Here is a 24,680-nt window from a genome sequence, read left to right as displayed (position 1 = left end):
CCAGGTTCCCAGCTCTGTGAGCTGTCACTCATGCTGGTGATGTGTTGTAATTAGGAGCAGCGGGGCTGCGTCCCCGGCACCCCCGCCACCCGCACGGCTAGCTTTACCCGGAATAATTACACGGAAACTGTATTATTTTAAACACCGCTTGGCCCATTTCTATCTAGCCTCTTCTAGGCTAGCTCTCACACCTGGACTAGCCCATTTCTAATAATCTGCTGTAGCCCACGAGCTGGCTTACCAGGAATGATCTTAACCTGCATCTGCCTGGAATGGGAAAATCATGGCAACTCCCTGACTCAGCTTCTTTCTCCCAGCCTTCTGTTCTGTTTTCTCCACCCACCTAAGGGTGGGCCTATCAAATGGGCCTAGCAGTTTCTTTATTGCTTAACCAATGAAATCAACAGAGTGATATATGACACTCCCACATCAGTGATGCAGCTGTCTTTGAGTCATTTCTGCTCCTGTGAGTAACCCCCTACTCATATGCTGTAAGTAATTCAATAAAACTCATTGGTTCACCAAGGTGGGCTTTGGTGATACCCGTACTATGGTCTGTAATGGGCTCCCTATCTAGGGTGAGTAGACATATGTGTTCCATCACCCCAGAAAAAGTTTTGTTACATAGCACAATCTCAGAACTTCCAATAGGACTTTGCTGGAGGTTGAACCCATAATTCCATGCATACAAGATGAACACTTTAAAAACTGAGTTATATCCTCAACCTCTAAAAATAACCCTCTACTCAGAACATTGTAACATGAACATGTTTCATTCAGAACATGAAACATCATATAGGTAAGAAAACTGAGGTTATGATAAAGGGTTTGCTTGAGATCATGAGATCAGCACCAGGACCCAGGTCTTCTGTTTCCCCATCATAGGGCTCTCTGTGTTGTTATGACAAAATATCTATGCCCAAGGACTTTATAAAGAAAAGAAAAGTTTGCTGAGCTCATTCATCTTTGGTTGGAGTGACCAAACAACATTACATCTCATGCTGGAAAAACACAGCCCACCCTCTTAATATATTTTAATACATCACAACAGCAGAAAAGGATATGACTAAGGTATCAATTACAGGGTCAAACAATGTTGAAGGGTATCTTAAGTGCTGCTAACCACACTTCCCCTATCACTGAGACCAGATTTGGGTTCCCTATTAGTTATTTTGTTAGCATCCTGTATGTCATTTTCAGTTATACCACTATTGTAACTAAACAATCATGTAATTTGTGGTTTAATTTTATAATGTCTGTCTGTTCCTGCCACAGCAGCAGCCTGCCTCTGCTGCCGTAGTTACGTCATCATCACCTGTTGCCAGGTGCCTTTCCATCACCAGCTGTGTGACATGTACAACCCTTAAAAGTGCCCGCCAGGTACAGCTCTCTCTTTGCCTCTTCTTTCCTCTATTGTCTCTTGTTTCTCTTGTCTCTTTTTTCCAAAGCAGCTTATTAAATATTTATTCATAGCCTTGTTACAAAGTGTACATTCATCTATGCAGTGTCCTGACACACCTCATAGAAAATTTAAGTCATCCATGTTTCTAAAGACCAAATTCCCAAATCATTAAGGACACCCCTAAGCCACCTGTTAGCTCCCACGTGTCGTTCTGGAGGTGCTGGTCAGCTTCAGACACCCACCTGCCAAATGAGTAAGAACCAGTTAAAAGAAACCACATTCCCAGGGTTGGGCAGTACATTCACCCATATACACAAGTTAGGGTAGATTTTCTGTTACTCATGCAGCTCCTACACCCAAGATACCAAACTCCAGGGTAAGAAAAGGCTACAAGGCATTAATTTATGCCTTTTTGACACCACATTCATTAGTGACCAAAAGCGAATGGACAACACAAAGGGCGTTGCCTCTTTCTCATCTCTTTGCCTCCCTTTTCCTCTCTTTGCCTCCTCTTTTTCTCTCTTGCTTCTTCTTTCCTCTCTTGCCTTTCATGTCTCTTGCTCCCCTTCCCTATTCTCTGCCTCTCTGTCTGTCTGTCTGTCTGACTGCTTGCCTGCCTCCTCTTTCACGTCACCACTCCAACATGGCCTTTCACTCTCTCCCTCCCCCAATAAACGTCTTGCATTAACTCTGTTGCACATGCCATGTTTGCTTAGTAGCATACCTTGGCAGGGCCTGCCAAGAAGTACCCACTTCACCTTTCTTTTTTATTTATCTTTACAGTGTCTATTTCCTCAAGAATGAGTACTTGACAAAACAAGAATCCCATGGGTCTTGTTTACACCTAAACCTTGGGATCTATGTAGTTCATACATGACAAACAAGATATTATTTCTAATTGAAAGTCTAAAAGTTAAGCTCATTGGTCTCTAAAGTATTAATTGTTACCACTGTCTCACATACTGTAAAACCAATTTTTAAGTATATTTTCAACTAGAAATTCACGATCCCCAAAGATGAAGACCTAGTGGGATTGTAGGAGTTCTATAATAATTGGAAATGCCAGGTTTTGATAATGCTTATTTCTATGTATAGTTTGATAGGTCTTGACATAAACAGGAAGAGCTGATTCACACTGAAATGCTCCCCTTTGAAGAGAGAAGTAGAAGCATAAGCCAGATTACAGTGGGTTGAAGAATGAATCATAGATTGTCAAGAATAGAAACTATTGTTTTTTTCCCTGGCCATAGACTAAAATTCCATCTTTAGTTACTAGCATTGCCTAGTGGTTTTTATACCTCGTTATCGAAATTTATAGCTATAAAATTATAATTCATATTTTGGGAGACTCTAAGGGTCACTTTGAAGATGCCTTTTAGGCAATTCACACAAAAGAAACCTTACTGCCAGCTGCACATATAAAATGACATTTCAATTGATCAGAGAAATGTACATCCAATCCATTTGATAGCCACCAGATTGGCAAAACAAACAACGTAAGTCCAGGCTGTAACCCTGACATGCTGTGTATTCCAAAAGGGTGCTTTGCAGGTGCCCTTGCAAGTTATATAATGCTTTGGTGCCATCAGCAAAATAAGAATGATGGTCATAAATCCTTCAATATTGAAGACCAATCATCTCCACTACAAGTTTATTAATAAAAGGTATATTTCCTCTCAAAAACAACTGCAGCGTCTGTAGATTTCTTGTAAAGAGCAGTTAAAAAATTTAGTTACGTCTACTATAGTTTTCAACAAATCAGCAACAGTCTTTTACTGATATACTTAAAATTGTAACCCTCACTTTCTAACTATTTCGTTGGTTGCTTTCTAAATATATTGTAAAAACAAGACGACCAATTATTGAGAAAAATTTTGGAACAAAATACAAAAAGCGTTTTTCCTCTTAGGATTAAAGTGAGTTCACCAAAGAAGCATCTAAATTAAGGGAAAAGGACGCCATCAGAATCTTGGATTAAACTCCAATATCTTGAAACTGTGCTGAGGAAAAACTAGAGGGTAAAGTACCTGTGATAGCGTCCTCAGACTTGCACATAGTAGGGGACTGACAGAAACTAGTCAGCTCCTTGTGTGCATGTGGTAATCCAATCCACAATCATGGACAACATTTGTAAATCCCCCCCCCCCCCCCAAAAAAAGGCGGAGGTGGGGGAACGCAGCAGCTACAAGCAAATCAAAATTCCTAGCTTCCGGCAACTATTTCCATATTTATATTGCTTTTGCTATGAAACATGTCAGGGGATGGTGAAGAAGAAAGATGTTTTTAAATACATCAATAAATTATCCGGACACACGCTAACGGTTCCAGTACTGGGAAACACATAGCGAGCGGCGCAGCTACTTCCGGACCCAGAACGGAACCACTTGCCCGAACATGGGCAGTTTGGCGGGAAGGATTTAGGGACAGGACTACTTCCGGCTTCTGGATAGGGGCGGGTGCGGAGAAAGGAAATTGCTGCGGGAGCTGCATCCTCCGTGCGCTAGCGGCGCCAGAGGTGGAGACAGAGAGGGCGGAGGAGGCAGCGAAAGGTGCCGCAGAGAAAAAAGTGTCAAAGCCAGTAAGTCAGAGCCTTAGAGCAGGGGATGGAGAGCAGGGCTCCAGGTCTCGCTCCGCAGATCTGTGATCTCAACTTGCCGAACTGCCCAGTGGGGTTAGGGCAGCTCTTTGTAGGTCGCCTGTCAGTCTGTGCCGAAAAGAGACTATTGAGGCGCCTGGGTCGGGCCTTGCGGGGCGCCAGACTGCGCTACTTGCCGGTGTCTTGCCGCCAGGGGAAACCTGTGCTGTGCTGCCTGGGGACGCTAGGGCTCCGCATCCTGGACAGCTTCACTTGGGATTCTGAGGGAGTGAGCACTAATGCCTCCCATTTTACCTTTGGAAGCCAGCGAGATCCTGGTGGTGGACAGTATTTCGGGAAGTAAGACGATTGCTTGGGAGAGCGTTAGTCTGGCGCTGTACTTTCCCTGCCCTTGTTCAAGCTGTCCGGGCTGGTTGGAAACTGAATTGTTTTTTAAAAGCAAATGCCTCGGCCTGCCCCCTGTCACTTCAGAACAAGTTACCTTCAGATCCAGTGTTCCTATCCGACTCATTAAATTACTACTGCTCTGGGTATCTAGTGTTTGCTTTGCAAATACACTTGAAGGCAAAGTTAGAGAGAGAGAGAGAGAGAGAGAGAGAGAGAGAGAGAGAGAGAGAGAGAGAGAGAGAGAGAGAGAGAGAGAGAGAAGAGAGAGAGAGACTCCAAGCGCTTTTCGAACAGAGACAAAACCGACTAGGTATCATTTCCACTTTCACACTTTCCCTCACCCTCCATATAATCAATCGACTTAGCATCCTCAATTAATGATGATCATCTTAAAGACACTGCCTTCCGTTATGATTGTGCGTCTGGACAAACATTATATCGAGATGCAAGATTCTTGATTACAGACGAAATGAGTGGAATGATTATGAAAGTTGCTGGAGAAATTAGAAAGTTTTTAGTAAGTTACTGCTTTTCTCTTGCTTAAGGTACGGCTTTAGAATACGGTGAAGAATACTTTTCATGGTGCATGGAAGGAAAGCCAATGCGCAGGTAAGCCATTTAAGAAGAAAAAAAAACCATTGATTTCACTAATTGAAGTTTAGCGGCTATTAACGGTGCATCATTTAAAATTATTTTATTCACAATCCTTACTAAATCCTGCTTGGAATTAATCATTCTTGTTTCAAATAAAACTAATAATGTCAGAAATTAGCAGCTTCTTTTGTTTGTTTTGGTTTTTGTTGTTGTTGCTTGGTTTTTGTTGTTGTTTTAAACAAGAATTTACTGTGTAGTCCTGGATGTCCTGGAATGTACTTTGTAGACTAGACTGGTCTCAAACTCACAGAGATCCACCTGCCTCTGTTTCTCTAAAAGTGTGTACCAACACACTCTGCAACTTGTTAATGAAATGTTGGAGTTAGGTTTCTAAAGAGAGTTTGAATTTTTTGGTTCTGAATACTTAAATCTGCTTTTTTGCACAGTAATTTTTGTTATGCATAACGATAAGTGTACTGTGATGCTTTGTGTGTTTATTATAAATTAAATTCTCTGTATAATGTAGAAGATTATGTTGCCAAATAAAAGTAATATTTTTAAGATATTGTACTGCATTCCTAGTTATGGTTTGGTTATTATACTGGTGTTCAGTAGTCTATTATGTTTATTTATTTATTTATTTATTTTTGGTTTTTTCAAGACAGGGTTTCTCTGTGGCTTTGGAGCCTGTCCTGGAACTAGCTCAGGCTGTTCTCGAAGTCACAGAGATCCGCCTGCCTCTGCCTCCCAAGTGCTGGGATTAAAGGCGTGCACCACCATCACCCGGCTTTTTTTGTTTTTTGTTTTTTTTTTAATTATTTATTTATTGTGTATACAGTGTTCTGCCTGCATGTATAATTGCAGGCCATAAGAGGGCACCAGCTCTCATTATAGATGGTTGTGAGCCACCATGTGGATGCTGGGAATTGAACTCAGGACCTTTGGAAGATCAGGCAGTGCTCTTAACCTTTGAGCCATCTCTCCAGCCCCTCTATTATGTTTATTAAGAAGCTACATGAAAGGGAAGATTGAGGACTAAAATAGATGTAGGAAAATAGAAGTGTGAGGAAACATTGTACAATTACAGGTTCTCTTGCCTCTAGAATTTACTAATACCTTTTCTCAATCCATCCTAACAAATTATACTAGAATCTTTATTGAAACAAGTCAGTTCTATTTATTCATTGTTTAAAACTCATATTATTGTTATCAAACCCTATTTTGTCATATTACTTAACATCAAAGATATCACAGACTTTTTAAGAAAAGAGAAATTACAGGATAAGGACAGGGTTTAGAACTAGAAAAAGGGCTGGTCATGACTGTGCAGACCTGTAAAACTCAGCACCTTGCAGGCAGAGGCAGCTAGATCTCAGGATCAAGTTCAAGTAAGAGGAGTAGGAATATATGTTCTTTTCCAGATTGCTGTTGATTTATCAGCTTTTTTTTATGGCTTTTAACTGTTAATGCCCTGTTAACTTCATTGGTGTATCTGCCGTGATATTTAGAATTAGTAAATGTTCAGAGATGCTTTAAGACGTCCAAATGAAAAGACATCATAGAGGTGACACATTCCATTACCCTCCTTACATCTTACCATACAATACGAATCATGTAAGGCATGTACTGGGAGAAACCAACTACACAATAATAAGTGCTTTACCACTTCATTTTCTAGCATGATTACAAAAGCCACTGATTTTGCCTCATTCTCAGTTGCCATAAATGTTTTATTTAAGTAATTGGTCAAATATGAACTTAATATTTTTAATTAAATTTATTTAATTTTTTTCATATGATATAGTTTGATCATATTCCTTCCCCTCCTCCAACTCCTCACAGAACCTCCTCACTCCCTATCCATGCAACTTCATGTTCTTTCTCTGTCTTAAAACATACACACACAACAACAACAATAACAGAAAAATGCTGTATGTTTGGTGTTGGCCAGCATACCTTGGAGTGTGGTTGATAGACTCAGGGAAAACTGACTTTTCCTCTCTCAGTAACTCTCAGTTGCAAATAGTTTCTAGGTTAGGGGTGAGGCTTTGTGCCTATATTTCCTCGGTGTGGCGATTTTATAAAGGAAAGTCAGGTTACGGCAATATTTTTAGTTTACTAGTAATTTCTATATAAAATATTCACTTAATCACTCAGTCTGAGGAGCCTTTTTGCTTGTCTTATTTTTATTACATCGTATATACTGTTCTTCAAAATGATGTTGTATAATTCTAATGCCGCCAGTTATTGACTTACAGCTCTTTATTTCCTCGCTTGGCCAGAGGCCAGCCTGCCCACTCTTCTTACCTTCACTTAATGCTGCCTACATTAAGCTTTGGTCGCACATCCCTATCTTTCCCTTCTACTAAAACCTGTAAGGCAGTGCTAGGCCTGTACTCAGCTGCTGCTAAAGAAACTGAATAGAAGTAACTCTTTTTATTGTGATTATCTGGACGCATGCTCATCTTCTTTACAGATTGTACGTTCACCCATCGCACCCAATGCATGACGTCATAGCAGCCATGACCCCTCATGATCAATGCATAACTGTCTGAGTGAGCAGCTTCCAGCTTTTCCCTGGGTGGGGGCAGGTCTTTTGTAGTTTTAACATTCTCTTTAATTGTATGTATTTATGCAGTAAGGTGTGATAATTTAATACACACACACATAATGTGTAATGATCAAATCAAAGTAATTAATCTATCTCCTAATATGTATTTTTTACCCATTATAGAAAACACTATAAAAATTCTAAAAACAGAACAAAAAGTAACACTAGAACTGTCACTTGGCTAGCTGTCCCGTTACTGAATATCCATATCCAAAGGAAATGGCATCACTGTATCAGAGAGATTCCTGCCCTGCCATGTTTATTGCAGCACACAGACATGAATAGATACTTCACCTGAAGTGTCCACTGAATAGAGAAAGTATAATAGTAAGTCTACACCACACCCACGCACTATTATTTAGCACCCCCAAAAATGACACCCTATCATTAACAGCAACCTTCATAGAAGTTTGTTATCATTATGTTAAATGAAAGAAGCCAGGTATGAAAAAAAAGCTGCATATTCTCAGGAGTAGAATACTAAAGTAAACTGATTTGAGATAAGTAAAAAATAGAATATTGCTAGGAAAAGCAAGAGGATGGGGGGTTTAAGGAGGCTGAATAATAGGTTCCCAGATAAGAAAAGTAAGTTTTAATGTTTTTCATCACAATAGGTTAAGGATTATAAGAATTTATCGTATGTCTTATAAAAAGATTAGAATTCAAAGGTTCCCAGCACAAAGAAATGATAAATATAAATACTTAAGGTATTATAATTCATAACTATACAGTTTTATAAAATCGACTGGAATTTTATTAGCATAAGTGTCATTTATTTAACTCTGTGTATTTATGTGTATATGGCATTACATTTAAAAGATAAAATTGCATATTCAAAATTGGGCATAGTGGTGCATGCCTGTGATCTCAGCATGTGTTAAGTGAAGGCAGAAGGATCAGAAATTCAAGGTCATCCTCAGCTGCATAACAAGTTTGAGGCCAGTGTAGGCTATAAAAGATTTTGTCTTAAAACAACAAAAATGACAAAAAAAAAAAAAGAGAATGTCTTCCAACACAGATCCCAGGTCCCACTATTCTTCTCCCAAAGGCATTTGTTTGTTTTTTCTGCATTATTCTTAAGGCCTTGTAATTCCTGTACAAGCATAGAATATATTCTCTTAAAAAAATCTTAGGGCTAGGATACTGGCTCAGTTGGTAGAATTCTTCCTTATTACGCTTAAAGCCCTGTTTGATCCCAAGCACTGAATATACAAAGTTGAGTATCATATTACTGTAAAGTGACTCAGCTATATAGCAGATTTGGAGTCTGGACTATACGAGTTGTTACCTCAAAAATCAAACAACCACCAAAAAAAGAAAAGAAGAAGAGGAGGGGAGGAGAAAGATGAAGAAGAAACACAACAACCACAACAACAACAGCTCTGGGCTTCCTCTCTCTGTAGCTGCAGCTGGACAAACAAAACAAGAATTGTGGAAATCAGACCGTAACCATGAAACAGTTTGTCCTTTATCATTTTATCCCTTTAAGAGTCAATGTGCATTGACGTTCAGATCAGACTCTAAGAGGTTGCTGTCCAGCGCTGGCTAGAGCTGAAGTTGGATTCTGAATAGTTCTGAAAGGAAAGATTTAGAAAAACAAAACCATAATGTCAACGTATCGTGCACATTGCTCTGTTTCTTTACCACTTGACAAATTATCTTGTGAGCCAGTGTGATGGCATAGTCCTGTAATCCCTACTCTCAGGAGCTGAGGCAAGAAGATTGTGAGTTTGAGGCTAACCAAGGCTATACAGCAAGACCCTGTTTCTTTTTTTTTAAGTAACCAATACACATAAACCTCTCTTACTCTTTTTTATAGTTACATAGTGTTGTGACATTTCTACACACCACACTTAAACAAGTTCTATAGTGAACATCCATGTAGGTGATTTTTGCTCAAATGTGTAAGCATAATATGTCTTCCTTCCTATTTTACATGGTTCCCAGCATCACACTCAAGTGTTTGCACTTAAGCAGCAAGAACTTTTATCCACTGAACCATCTGGCTGTCCAAGAACTCTAAAGAAGGGGTTAGGACAGGCAAGATGGGTCAGTGGGTAAAAGTGCTTACTTTGTACAACCTGACAACCTGAGTTTAGTCTGAGGACTCATACGAAAAGCTAGGTACCTTGACACGCACCTGTAATTCCAGCATGTCTACTGTGAGATGGGAGGCAGACAGGAGCATCCTCTGAAAACTGAGAAGGCAGAAACGAGAAACCCTTCCTCAAGGTGGAAGGTGAAAACCTACTCCCAAAAGTTGCCCTCTGACCTCCACACATGCCCTGTGACACCACACACACTCACACACATGCACACACAAAGGTAAATTTTTAAAATTTTAAAAAGGGGTGTTAGAACTGGAGACACAGCTCAGCATAGTGGCACAGCACTTGCCTTGCATGTGTGAGGCCCTTGGCTCGGGTGGGGGTGCAACGTGTGGGCATGGAAGTAAGCAGGGGTAATTAAGGACACTGTAATGAAGAAGAAATGTAGAAGGAAAAGCTTGTGGGGAGGGAGACAGTAAGACTTAAGTGTGTGAGTTATATGCATGGTAAGTGTATCTTAAATTTAATTATGTCATTTGTGAATGAAGAAGGGCAAACAAAAATTGTGGAAATCAAGACCATAACCATGAAATAGTTTGGCCTTTGTCATTTTGTTACTTTAGGAACCAATGTACACTGACATACAGATCAGATTTGTTTGGGCTGAATTCTAGGCAGGTAGTAGATAAGCAAGAAAAAGGAGAAAATAATAGTAGAGAAATTAACATGAAAGAGTTCTGGTAGTTTAACTGAAAGATTACCTGGGGTAGATTTATGTTGAGGAGACGCCAACAACTCCAAAGGTTTCAGCTTGAAAAATTGAGTGCTGCCCTGATGGGATACAATACAAAAAACAAAAACAAAAACAAAACAAAAAAACGAGCAAGTTTCCTAAACCTCCAGCAGGTTCTCATTTGTTTTAGGAGTTTTGTGTCTAAGGAACCAACTAGCAGTGCTTGGCTTATGAATGGATAGAAAAAAGATTTATGCTGGAATTTCATAAATCATGAGTCAATCAATATGCAGAAGGTTCTTCAAGCTATGGTATGAATGAGGGAATAGAAGAGATGACACCGAGCAGAGAACCCTGCGGACCAGGAATGATTGCCCTAAAAAGAAGACAAGTAAACATTCTAAAACAAGTGAAGCTTTAGCTGCAGTTTCCTGTTCATCCCAGCTAGTCTGAAATGCATTCTTAAAAGTAGTAGCATATAGATCTGTGTGATTTGACTGTTCCCCAGGGTGGCATGCATGTGCTGTATGATGCCTTGCTCACAAGCACCTCCTCTTCCTTTCTGGGACTCAAGAAAACTGAGTACTGTGCTTCATTTCCTTTGGAGATTGCGCTGTTACCTGGCTTTCTTCTAATGAAGTGTTGGGACAAGGTTTGAGTGTACTCTAGAACTGTCTTCTACTTCCTGCCTTACAAGGAAGCAGTTTACTTACATGGCTACTTGCCTTTCTCTTTTTTTTTTTCCTTGATCACTGGGGTGGAACTTAGACTTTTATCCGGTAAACGATGAAGAGATGTCTTAGAGTTAAAACATCTACAACTTTTTTCTAATTTTAAAAACAGGCAGGGGCTGGAGAGATGGCTCAGCAGTTACAAGCACATACTGTGCTTGTAGAGGGCCCTTCAAGCTTGGGTCCCAGCACCCGTATCAGGCAACTCACAATCACCTGTCACTCTAACTCCAAGGGACTCTGAGGCCTGTGACCTCTGCAGTACCGGCACTTGTTTGCACACACACCCACACATGCACAAGAATGCATAATTAAACATAATAAAAACAAATCTTTTTAAAACAGGCAGCCAGGCTTTTTGGTCTGGAATTAGATTGAGATCTAGTATTTAGTGGGTGTCCTTCTGGTATGCAGAACCAGCACAATGAGATATTATTTGTTTTCAAGTGTATTTATAGCTATAAATGAGAGTTAGCTCAAACAAATCTTAAAGTACATTCTGTTAACTTCCAAATTTTAAAAAAATTAAGTAGTAGGGGTAAAAACACACTTTTTTTTTTACACTGTTGGCAAAGGTATAAAAGGAGAGATGTACAGGTCTAAGGAAACAGTCCACTCCACAGATCTTTGGTTATAAATGCTTTAGAGTGGAAAGGTGTTGTTTCTAACATTGTTATTGCAATTGTTTTCAAAATTAGCCATTTACCGAAAATGATTTCTTAATGGAGACTGCTGTTAGTATAGTAATAGGTTTTAGGAATATTTGACTGTTTTTCCCAACTCTAGATTAATTCAGGAATTTGTATTCTCTGATCCACAGTAGTGAGTATTGTCAAACAAAACCAGCCACAGAGAAGACACGCTACTGTGTTCATGATAGAATGTCACTTGGCTGACGATGTTACCCAGCAGTTCTGTGAGTCCTTACTCATTGCTTCATCATTCTACACAGCAAATATCCCACATCCTTATCCATTCTTCCCATGATCTGTCACCTCTCTTCCTGACTGCCACCAAATGATCTGCAAATTAATCTCCAAGGGAAACTCTTCCTTCTGCCTAAGAAACTTTTCTTCTGTGTTATAATCTTATACATTATTACTCTCCAATGAGCCACTTACTTTTTCAGTGCCTTTGTTCTACCAGGCAAAGAAGCCATGGGCATATAAATGAGCAAGGTATAAACATATATTTCTAGGTCTCTTTTAATTTCTCATTACAGGTACCTAAGAAAACATAAAATATTTCTTTCATAAGCTCTCTGGTGAAAATGAGACTAGGAAAGGAGGCTAGATTCTTAAATACATTTACAAAGATAAATAGCAGAAACAGGAGAAACATATCTAAATATATAGAACTAAATATAATTTCTAGACCTACACACTTCTAGAGTTAAATACAGCTTCCCAGAATATTTAAAACTAAAATCTCAACCTACCAGTGACCCCTGTTCTTATGCCCTCTTATTTTGAAGAACAGCATAATATAGCCATGCGACTACATGTTTGCTTTTTCTCCTAAGAATAATAGGCACATAGAGCAGATTCCCAAAATCATTTCCATTTTAAATACTTGATCCGGTTGTTCAAGGCAGTTTGTAACAATAAAGATCTGCACTTGGAGTCAGAGGACCTAATTTAGAGAAATTTCAACATTGTCAGTCTTTATGAAGTAAGTATAGTTATTCCCCACATATTCATGATGGACATAGAGATGAGACATGTACTGGCTACTTTTATGTCAACTTGACACAAGCTAGTGTTATCTGAGAGAAGGGAACCTCAACTGAGAAAATGCCTCCAAAAGATCAGGCTGTAGGCAAGTCTGCAGAGCATTTTCTTAATTAGTGGTCGATGTGGAAGGGCCCAGGCTATTGAGGGTGGGGCCACCCTTGGGCTGGTGGGTCTGGGTTCTATAAGAAAACAGGCTGAGCAAGCCATGGGGAGCAAGCAAGTAAGCAGCACTGCTCCATGGCCTCTGCATCAGTTCCTGCCCCCAGCCTCCTGCCCTATTTGATTTCCTGTCCTGGTTTCCTTTATTGGTGGCCGGTGATGTGGATGTGTAAGCCAAATAAGCCCTTTCTTCCCCACTGTGCTCTTTGGTCATGTTTCATCACAACAATAGAAACCCTTACTAAGACAAGACAGGTTAGGTAAATTTCCCAGCCTAGGTTTGACCAGTGTTTGCCTAGTTACAAACCTGGCATTCTTGCATGAGAACTAGATGAGAAGATTTGGAGGACATGCTTTATTTTGACAAGAAGAAAAGTTAATTCATTAACAGCTCCTTAATGGGCTCTGGAGCCAAGTGTTGGGGTATAGCAGCATTGGAAGACAACAGAGCATTTGTCCTCTAAGCACTTTCATTTTAATTGTAGGAGAGGGCCAATATTTTATGTATTTATGAAGAAACGTTAAACAAGGTGAATGATTCTGAGTACTAGACATGAGTTATTTCGAGAGATGCTCTGACAAATTGGTAATCTAGCAGATGCATGGAATGAGTGAAGGAGTGAGCTCTACAAATCTGCGGGGGAAGAACTTTCAGGAAGAAAGAATAAAGGTCTAAAGCAAAAGAAGCCTTGACTTTGTCCCCAAACCAGCAAGAAAGTGTAGCTGGAGACCAGGGAGCAAGGGGACACGAGGAGATGGGTTCGAAGACTTAGAGAGGAGAGATTCCGAAGAGCCTGCAACCTTAGCTCTGCTTTGATGCCCTTCTGTGGACATTTTCAAAGGATTTTGAGCACAGGGGTGGCTCTAAAGATGCGATTTACTTTCCTGAAGGAACTCTGGTTGTAGTTTAGTGAAGGAAATATAAGCTGGCAAAAAGAGAATTAAAACTATAATTCTTAAGTTTGTTGTAATAGTCTAGGTGAGAAAAGCATGGGAATAGCCAAATTAACATGAAAGCCAGGCTAGTAAGGATGTAGGGAGACAGTTGGATCCTGTTTGAAGGTAGGATAGCAGGATTTGCTGATGATTGCGTTTGAGGGTGTTTAGAAAGGGACTCCAGGAGCTTTGGATTGAGCAGCTGAAATTCAGAATGGAAATTTTCTCTATTAATCTGGGGAAGTTTAAGGGAGAGAACCAAGGAATCAGTTTTGGTGATAGTGTGACATTAACATGAATCCAGATTCAGTATTACCCAAGTAGGAAATAGGAATCCTTTAGCCGTTTGTATGTGGGTGATGGGAGCTATTACAGTAGATCAGTTCCTCTAAATTGTTTATCCAGAGGAGAGAATTAAGAAGAATTAAGTGCTTTGGAGAATGACTCCCTTCTTTCACTCAGGAATGGTGTGGTACATGCCTTAGAGCTCAGTAGTAGGGAGCTAAAGTAAGAGGATCATAGTAAGGTGGAGGCCAGCCTGAGCTACTTAGTAAAGCCCTGTCTTGAAAAACAAGACAGAAATAGAATTACTTTCTAAATTTGAAAAGTAGACCATTAATGAGACTATAGAAAAAGGGAGCAGGGGATGGGGAGACCTTGGTCCTGTCTCAGTGAGGTGATGGGACAGACTTAGTTGACTTGGGGGAGGCCTTATCCTCTCTGAGGGAGGGACGGTGGAGGGAGCGGGAGGAGGTGGGGGAGGGGGAACTGGGATTGGCATGATAATAATAATAATAAGGAAAAAGAATATATATTAATACAGTGATCCCAGAACACAAAGTTTATGTATTGATATATGTACGTGTAATGCTAAAATAGACTTGGGATTGCTGTCTTTTGTTGATAGGGCCTTGGTATGTACCTCAGGCTCTACCCTTAGCCTCCCCAAGTTCTGGGATTACACCACACCTCACTTAATGTTATACTTTTAAAAGAACAAAGTAGTTATGCAAAAATTAGTTTATTCACATTTTATCTAGCTGAAAAAAAGACATATTTAAATAAGAATTCAACAATACTATCTCATTTAATTCATAATTTAAGTCGGAGCAGTAACACTTTGGTTTCAACATTTAATATCAGTGCTATGGGAATTTTCTAATTAGTCTTCCTTCCTTAATGGTGATTTTGTTTTTCTTTCAGAAGCTTGATCTGTACGAACGTTAACCATGTCATTTTTTCTTCCATCATCTGCTACATACAAGGCAGTTAGGTACTATTAGAGATATCTTGGTGGTTAAGAACACTGGCTGCTTTTCCTTAGGTCCTGGGTTTGATTCTCAGTAACCACATAGCAGCTCAGAACTCTTTTTCCTCAAGTTCCCGGGACTATGACTCTTTCTTCTGGCCTCTACTAGGCACAGACATGGTACACAGACATGCATGTAAGCCAAACACCCATATTCACAATATATATTGATTGTTTATGTAGGTGGTAAGATTATCCTTTAACCACTCAGCTTTAAGTATCCATTTTTAAATTGTCAGGCACAAACAGTGTTGCTTGTAGCATGAATAATAAACACCCAGAGACAGTTATTGGGATTTAAGCTGAAGATCAGAAAAGCAAAGCAGCCAACCACTAGAGAGACCTTTTACCTCTACCAAAGGGCAAGGTCCTGTCTCCACGAATCCTCAGACTCCATACTCCTTTGAGTTCCTGTCTCTTCCCCTTTATATTCCTCTCTCCGCCCAGCCATATCGCTCCTGCCTCCACCTCCCTAGTGCTGAGATTAAAGGTGTGTGCCGCCACTACCTGGCTGCAAACTATATTTTTAAGCTTTTGATAAATAATATACAACAAACATTGCCCATATTTAATGTATACATTTTGGCTGGGCGGTGGTGGCGCATGCCTTTAATCCCAGCACGCGGGAGGCAGAGGCAGGCAGATCTCTGTGACTTCGAAGCCAGCCTGGTCTACAAGAGCTAGTTCCAGGACAGGAACCAAAATGCTACGGAGAAACCCTGTCTCGAAAATCCAAAAAAAAAAAAAAAAGTATACATTTTGATGAGTTTGAATTTACAAACACCTGTTGTATTAGTTATTTTCTTGTTGGTATGACAAAATATCTACCAAAGCAATTTAAGGGAGTTTATTTGGCTCATATTTGAGGGTACATCTTATCCTGGCAGGGAAGTTCTGGGAAGAGCATGAGAAAGCTGGTTACGCTGCATTCAGTCAGGAAAAGAGTGACAAACGCTGCTCAGCTCACTTTCTTTTTTTTATGCAGTCCAGGACCCCAGCCCGTGGACTGCCATTGCCCACATTTGAGGGGACCTGCCCACCTCTGTTAACCTAATCTAGACAGTCCCTCCCAGATAGATGGACCTGAAGCGTGTCTCTCAGGAGATTGGGGAGTTTATCCCTCATGTCTGTGTCACCATCACACAATGCTGCGTATATCCATCACTCCAAAAGTCACTTTGTCTGACCTGGTTGTCACTCGTGGTGGAGCATTTACCTTATTCCCGTCATCTCCCCCCAAAATAAATAATAAAACATTAGTTTATCAAGTAAAAATGCTTTTGTCTGAACCATATTTTTTATCTGATTTATTCCTTCCTTCCCCTTTTCTTTTTTGTTTGGGTTATGTTTGTTTTGTTGATTGGTGTTGAGTGGTTTTGGTTTGCAGTTTTTCGTTTGCTGGTCTTGGTTATTTATTTTTGAAATAAGATCTATAGTGTCACTGAGTTGGCCTCTAACTCACAGTTCGCTACCTCAACCTTCTAAGTGCTGGGATTACTGCATGAACCTACCATCCCCAGGTTGTTTGCCTTCTTTCTGGTTACCCGTGCATGTCCACTCTTGAGTAATCACGTTTTCCAGTTGCTTCTTGGTGCACATATGAATTTTCTTCAGTTCTGAGTAAAAAGCTTTGTATATTATGTAACAGATAGACATAGGTTCTTTTTCTCTGTGTGTTCACAATATAATGGTTATGAAAATCCAAATTTCCTAATTCTAATTATTTTCCAGTTATATTAACTATTGTTTATCTACCTGCTTTGAGTGGGATAACAAATATAGTAAACAAGGAAGGACGCTTTTCACATTTGGAAACTTGGAGATGTAAGACTTTAAGACAGAGCTGGGCGTTGGTGGTGCACGCCTTTAATCCCAGCACTCGGGAGGCAGAGGCAGGCGGATCTCTGTGAGTTCGAGACCAGCCTGGTCTACAGAGCTAGTTCCAGGACAGGCTCCAAAGCCGCAGAGAAACCCTGTCTCGAAAAACCAAAAAAAAAAAAAAAGACTTTAAGACAGTCCTGAAGCCATTTTTGACAATTCTGAATCCTCTCAGCCTCTGTGCCATAGTGCTTCCCCTCCTCCCCTGGGAACCAAGGACCTAACAGCTACACTCACATGTACTCAGTTCCTGAACAATTACCTATATACGTATGTTTTGGTTCAGTCCCCTGGGAAACGGGGTCAAAATGACCACTTACCTCATCTGATCTGGCAACAGCTCTCCAGTCAATTATTGGTACTAGCCCTTTTGAATAAGCCAATCAGAATAGTCAAAGAACAACCCCCCTTGCTTCTATGGCCCCTTTAAAAGTGGACTGTACCCGCTATTCGAGGTCTCTCGGCTTCCCGAATGCTGAGGGACCCTGTCATGACAAAATTAATAAAATCCTCTTGCTTTTGCATCGGCTGTGGTGTGTGAGGTGGTCTCTGGGGGCGACTCCTTCTCGGTGTTTGGACGCTAGAGTCCAACAGAGACTATCAACATGCAAAAACTGTAGATACACACAGAGGCAGAACCTGTTCTCTAGTGCAGTGGGCATCAGATTGAAGTGACTTATAGATGCTCCCCCACTCCACTTAGGTTATGGGGTTCTGGGTTTGTTGTTGTTTGTTTGAGATCTTAAAGAAAAATAATTTTTGTGGCCTATAAAACATGTCCTTTTTTAAAAAAAGATTTATTTATTTTTATTTTATGTGTGTGGGTATTTTCCCAGAATATACGTCTATGCACTGTGTGTGAAGTGTACTCATATAGGAGCTCACATGCAGAAGAGCACATGAGCATGTCAGATGCCCTGGAACTGGAGCTACGCTTGCATGAGACATACTTAATATACAGGAAATACCCAGCTTACAGGCCTCGGCAGTGGCTATTTATATACACACGCAGTCCCAGAGCTCCAGCTGTCACCCCACCCTGACATATCTACTTGAAAACCAAAACCAATAGCAACAAGTTTTAGAATAACTCTTTAAGAGAGGCGTCCTCTCCCTTCTCTTTGTACCCACATTCCTGACTAATAGAATGCATGTTACTATTTTCTTGCCCATTTGCCTGTTGTTTCATTTTTTAGCTGTTTGTGAGGCACTCTCCATTTTACAACTAAATCTAATCTTATTTATAATACTCTTGTTTTAGAAAAATCCAGACCTCCAAACAGCTGATGTAAAATTAAACTCTCAGAAGACTATGTATAAAGTAAAGACGCCTGTGGACTTACACATTTTTCTTCTTTTATAATCATAGTAAAGCCTGGCTGCTTCTAACTGATCTGACATATGTGGTGCTTTTAAATAATACTTGTTATGCTTAGTATTCCTGGGCCCAAAGTAATCTAATCTAATGTTGGTCTAGAAACTTCTGAGAGTGGTGCAGGGACACCAACCACCTGTCCTGGCCTGTGAGGCAGCGGGTGCCACTATCGATGAACAGATCCATAGTGGAGAGCTGGGAAGAGAGCGTGCTCAGTGGGAAGACGGGAGAGAAAGAAGGGAAGCAGTGTGTGCACTGTGGAGAGAGGTGGAGCTGGGAACAAGCCAGGATGAGGAGTCTGTGCACTCCCCCCAACCGTGGTGATGTCCTGGGGCAATGTTGCCACCGGAGGCCATACTGATCTGAGTAGACTGTGCTGCCACCTGAGGCCATGGTGATGTCAAGGCCCCAGCTACTGCCAAGGGCCATGTTTGGGTCCATGGTGACAATTTGCGGTGGACCACTGGGATGTTTGTTTCCTGGGCCGCCCCCTGAGGCTGTACAGATAAGGGGTGAGAGAGGGGAGGCGTGTTGACACAGTGTGGGGTGGGCAAACTGATCAGAGTATCCAGTGCTGCCTCCTGGGACCATGATGATGTCCAGGCCTGTGCTGCCACCAAGGGTCATGTCTGGGTCTGTGGCCAGAGTCCATGTTGATGATGTGGCCCCAGATTGTCACAAATTCTCTGTGGCCTAGGCTGCCACCTGAGGCCATGGGGATATCTGGACCCAGGCTGCCACTGGGGGTCTATGTCTGGGTCTGAGGTCCTACTGCAGCTGTGATCTGTGTTGATGTCCATGATCTGTGTTACTACCAAAAGCCAAGTGCATGTCCATGGACTGGGCTACCTCCTGACGCCATGTTGATGTCTGAGTGCCGTGAGTAACTGCCCCCACCACTCACCAGCTGCAGGAGAACTGGTCCCCACTCTTCAAGGCATAGGCACAGAAGAACTGGGCCCACCCCTCACTAACTGCTGGCTCCAGGGTGTGCTCTCAGGACAGACAGTGGCAGGTGGCTCAAGTGAGATGGCTCCCAGGGTGTGAGCACAGGAGAGCTGGTCCCTCCACACACTGGGAGTCCTGAAGGCCCGAGATTGGTTGAGCTGGCCCCACCCCTCACTGGCTTCTACATTCTTGAGAGCGGATTCTACACTCGCCTAGGCAGCTTAGTAGAGCTCACCCTGGTGGTCTGGTCAGTGTGGGCAGAGCACAGGAGAGCTGGCCCTGAGGGCCTGAGAATAGGAGAGCTGGCTCCACCCCTTGCCTGGGCAGTGCTGGAGAGCTGGCCCAGGTGCTGTGCATGAGGGAGAGCTAGCCCTGATGGCACGGACAGAATGTTTTTATTCTTCTCTCATACATTTCATCCGACTGCAGTTTCGCCTCCTTCCCCTCTCCCCAGTATCTCTCTGCACTTCCCCTTTCTTCCAGATCCACCTCTATGCCCCCCATCCTCTCCCCACCCCTACCCCATCTCCCCATAAAAAAGAGCAGGCCTCCCAGGGACATCAACCAAGCACAGCAAAGCAAGCCACAGTAAGACCAGGCACTACCATCACATCCAGGCTGGACAAGACAACCTAGTAGGAGAAAATGGGTCACACACGTAGGCAAAAGAATCAGTGATAGCCCCGTACTCCCCTTGTTAAGAATTCCACAAGAACACCAAGCTACTCAGCCATATTATATATGCAGAGGACCTAGGTCAGACCCCTACAGGCTCCCTGATCTCTGCAAGCCTCTATGATTCCCAGTCAACTGACTCTGTGGATGTTCTTATAGCATCTCTGACCTCTATGGTTCTTCTGATCCTTCTTCCCCGTCCCCTGCAGGACTCCCTGAGCTCTGCCTAATGTTTGGCTGTGGGACTCTGCATCTGCTCCCATTGCTAGATGTAGTCTCTCTGGTCTCTTTGGTGATGATTCTCAAAGATAGGACCCTTAACAGAAGTAGAAAACTTTAGATCTCAAAGATGCAGAGCCTAAGAACCACCTCACTGTATCACTCTTGAGGACTCACGTGGTGAAACCGGATCCTTCCCTTCCGAGGCCACCAAGTGGAGGTGAATACAAGCAGAATGGTACTTCAGACGTAGAGTGGTGACACTGGCAACCTCCGTATCCTCTACAGAGTGAAAAACAGTCCCTCCATGTTGGTGACTGCTCATTTACACTAAACCTACAGGAGAGGATAATGGACCAAAACCAGGAAGAAATGTGATTCCAGCTTCTGTTCATTAAATGTGTATGAGTTTTCTTCACTGCTAGTGAGAAAAAAATGTTAGTATGACAGAATTTATTTTACCCAACTGAGATCTGGTTTACTTTATACTTTTGTAGTCTATCACAAATATTACCATAAAGTCTTTTCCAGCATGCTTTGATCAGAAATGGAAAGAAGAGCCCAGCTCTTTGTTTCCAGCTGTTACTGCCTGCAAAAGAGTAAATGCATCACATCACGTGATTGTCACTAAGGTAGACTACTTGATACTTTAGTCAAAGGGAGGGTTATCCCTCATCTCCTTCATTTATGAACAAAACCTTTGCATACAAATAAGTAATGCAAGTAGGAGGCCTGAATGATTGACAGGTTTGAAAAAGAGTTGAATATTAAATCTGCATTGATCACTTAATCATAAAGGACATTTGTCAATTAAAAAAATTAGCTGAGGTTGGGAGGAGGTTACCATTGGATCTCCAATCCTGGCTTCTCCTGCCACAAGTGGATGGATGGGTTCAGCTGAAATTCTGTTCTGAGTATGTCTTCATTGAACCTAGTAAGATTCGGTTTTTAAGGCAATCACTTTAGGTTCTGTATCTTTAAAGTCTAAAGTTTTCTACTTTGTTTCTGTTAAGAACAGAATTTTTAATGAATATTTTTGATTTAAAATCATTTTCTGCCAGGCAGTGGTGGTACACATCTTTAATCTCAGCACTTGGGAGGCTGAGGCAGGAAAATCTCTTGAATTTGAGGAGAGCCTGGTTTACAGAACAAGTTCCAGGACAGCCAGGGCTACATAGAAACCCTCTCTCAAAACAATAACAACAACAAAAAATTTTATACAGTGTATTTGAATCATGTTCTTTCCCATCCCCCAACTCCTTCCAGATCCTCCTCACCTCCCTATTACCCCATCTTCATGTTCATTTTCTTCCTCTCTGAAAAAAATAAAAAACAAAAATCAAAACAAAACAGTAAGACAAAAACAAAAAACACACAAACATGGAGTCTGTCGTGTGTTGGCCAACTACTCCTGGGCATGGGACCTGCCCTGGATTGTGGTTGGTACACCCAGTGACACATCGCTGGAGAAAACTGATTTTCCCATTCATAGGAGAAATCAGTCTCAAATAACTTCTTGGTTAGAGGTAGGACTTTACCCACTTCCCCTTCTCATGCTGGGATTTTTTCTAGTTTGAACCTGTGTGGGACTGGTGTGTACTGTCATAGTCTATGAGTTCATCTGTGCATCCATCCTGTTGTGTCTGGAGATGCTGCTTAAAGTCATCTACCACCTCTGGCTCTCAAAATCCTTCTGCTTCCTCTTCCAATAGATCCCTGAGTCTTTAAGGAGGGGTTTGAAAAAAGACCCATTTAGGGCTGAGAGCTCCAAAGTCTCTCACTCTCTGTCTAGTTGTGGGTCTCTGTGTTAATTATTGTGTACTACAGAAAGCAGCTTCTCTGATGAAGGCTGAGCTATGGGCATAGCAGTATGCCATTTGGAGTCATTTTATTGCTATGTGCCTTTAGCAGAATAATAGTAGTAAGTTTTTCCCTAGGGCCGGTGATCTGTCTAGTCCAATAGTGTTATAAAGAAATAAAAGGGCAAGTAGGGATAAAAAGAGCAAATGGGGAGGAGGATGGGAAATCAGGGTAAAGTAGGGATAGGAGGAGGAACAACCAATAGTGAAAAGCCTTTTGAAAAGCCGCATGGAAGCTTACTACTGTAGAAGCTTCCTAAAAATATATACATATACAAAAGGAATTTAAATGGAATCACTATATAACGGGAGAGACAATGCCCAACTTATGCCACCAAGTAAAACCTCCAGTACCAGGAATGGATTACATCTTGTTGAGTTGTTGGGTCCCATGATCCCACCACTACCACTCAAACATCACGGGCTGCTGTCAAGATACTGGTTTCTCTCTATAACCTGGTCAGGCCCTATTGCTGGAGATACATTACTTATGTCATTGACCATGCCTTTCTAGCTGGTGCCCAACTAGAAATTTCATCCCTACCGACTAGAATGCATGGTGCTGGAAGGTATTTTTTATGCTGCCAGAGAAAAAGAGTAATCATCAGTATTATCAGCTACAAACTCTGTGACCTACAACAATGGCCTGCCTTCGAGATATACTGGTACCGTAGTAGCACAAATGTTCTAGGAGTAACCAACTACTTTTTAATTGGCTATAAGGTCCACTCCATGAGATGGAGCCCATACCTGACACTGTCAAATTGGTCAAGGACTTGCAGAATTCTTAAATCAGTATAAATTTAAATATTAAGCATAGTACTTTTAATTTTTCTATCTCTATATGTACGAATGTGCTTGCCCTAGGACACAAGTAAAAGACAACTTGCAGGAGTTGCTTCTCTCCTTCTCCACTGTAGGTGCCCGGGACTGAACTGAGCTCCTCAGGCTTGGCAGCAAACTCATTAACCTGCTGAGCCATCTTGCCAGCCTTTGTTTGTGTTGTGAGACAGGGTCTCGCTCTGAAATCTACCCAAAGCAATCCTGCCTCCATCTGCTCAAGAATTCACAGAGATCTGTCTGTCTCTGCCTCATGAGTGTCAGCATAAATGGCATTCCCGCACCCAGCTAGAAATTTTTAATATGGCCGGGCGATGGTGGCGCACGCCTTTAATCCCAGCACTCGGGAGGCAGAGGCAGGCGGATCTCTGTGAGTTCGAGACTAGCCTGGTCTACAGAGCTAGTTCCAGGACAGGCTCCAAAGCCACAGAGAAACCCTGTCTCGAAAAACCAAAAAAAAAAAAAAAGAAATTTTTAATATGGACAAATATAACCAACTTATTTAAGAGAAATTTAGATGTTTTTATTACAGTAATGTTTCTAATGTAAAACTGCAAGTGTGTAACAAGCAGGAGATGGGAAGCTTTCTGAGTATCATCCTACCTGTCTTTGTGCAGTGGATACCAGCTGAGAGTTAAAGAAACTAGAAGCCAGGTGTGGTGCCTCACGTCTCTTGTGCCCGTACTTGGGAGGTTGGAGCTGGAGGATTATCATGAGTTCAAGACCAACCTGAGCTATAGAGTGAGTTCCAGACCAGTCTAGGATATAAAAACCCAGTTTCAACACATCAGAACAGAATGAAATAATTAAAATGATTAATCATAGCTAAAAAGTTTGAATAAAGACAAGATTTATAGCAGAATAGTGTTAGTACTTGAGTATTAGACTTGATGAGAGAAAATCCAGATTTAGGCAGGGAAAGGAGCTTTATTGCTTCACACTGTTCATTTCTGCCTGTAAATAAAATAAATGCTTCATTTTATTCTTTCATTTTTGATGAGCAATCTACAGTAGTTTTTTACCAACTGCCCTGTTCATAGGACATACTGATTCCCTAACTTTAGAAATGTAGGCACAATACTAAAGTTACTCAGAGCTTCTCTTACTGGTGAAAACCTCGCACTTACGTAATTTTTCACTATTAGTCACAGTTGGATTTTAAGCTTTCCTCTCACTAGAGATCGCGGCACCCTCTAACTATGTGTGGCTTTCCACAGTTGCCCAGTGTCAGGCTGACATGCTGTTCTTTATATAACTGTGCTCTTGATTTTGTGATTTGGAGTGTGTATGTGGGCGGGTATGTGCTGACTTTTCAAAAAGTTCTTTAGAACCATTATAATTGACAGTATATTTTCGACACATATTTATTAGATTAAATAGCACTGTTTTTGAGACAAGAATTTGCTATGTAGCCAAAACTGCCCTTGATCGGCTTAGCTCAGCCTTAAGTACTGGGATTACAGGCATGCATCGTCATGCCTGACTGATAAGACTTCCTAAGATGAATTACACGTCATTTGTAGTAATAGCTCATCCCTTGAAAGCTAAGTCAAAGAAATAGAGTATTAAATATGCTGTATTAATTTGGGGGGTTACGGCTGTCTTCTTTTCTTCCTGACTTTTTATGTAACATAAACTCTGTGTTAC

The 24,680-nt window shown here is 41.3% G+C and overlaps 1 protein-coding gene and 1 non-coding gene across 2 annotated transcripts in view; one reads left to right on the top strand and one right to left on the bottom strand.

Annotated features, from left to right (window-relative positions):
• Nucleotides 1–1,732: 1,732 nt before the first annotated feature.
• On the bottom strand, nucleotides 1,733–1,864 carry LOC142859236 (small nucleolar RNA SNORA13). The gene has a single exon (XR_012912151.1). It is a non-coding gene; the product is annotated as a small nucleolar RNA SNORA13 (small nucleolar RNA).
• A 1,963-nt stretch (nucleotides 1,865–3,827) lies between these two features.
• The window catches only part of Klhl20 (kelch like family member 20), a 46,669-nt gene continuing 25,816 nt past the window's right edge, over nucleotides 3,828–24,680 (top strand). Inside the window, exons 1-2 of the mRNA XM_075988411.1 lie at nucleotides 3,828–3,980; nucleotides 4,931–4,994. Of these exons, the coding sequence (XP_075844526.1) occupies nucleotides 4,972–4,994 (23 nt within the window). The 5' untranslated portion in view covers nucleotides 3,828–3,980; nucleotides 4,931–4,971. The remainder of the gene's footprint in view (nucleotides 3,981–4,930; nucleotides 4,995–24,680) is intronic.

This window comes from Microtus pennsylvanicus, chromosome 10, assembly GCF_037038515.1.
Source record: "Microtus pennsylvanicus isolate mMicPen1 chromosome 10, mMicPen1.hap1, whole genome shotgun sequence".
NCBI classification, from domain to species: domain Eukaryota; kingdom Metazoa; phylum Chordata; class Mammalia; order Rodentia; family Cricetidae; genus Microtus; species Microtus pennsylvanicus.
This window is presented reverse-complemented; position numbering and strand designations above follow the sequence as displayed.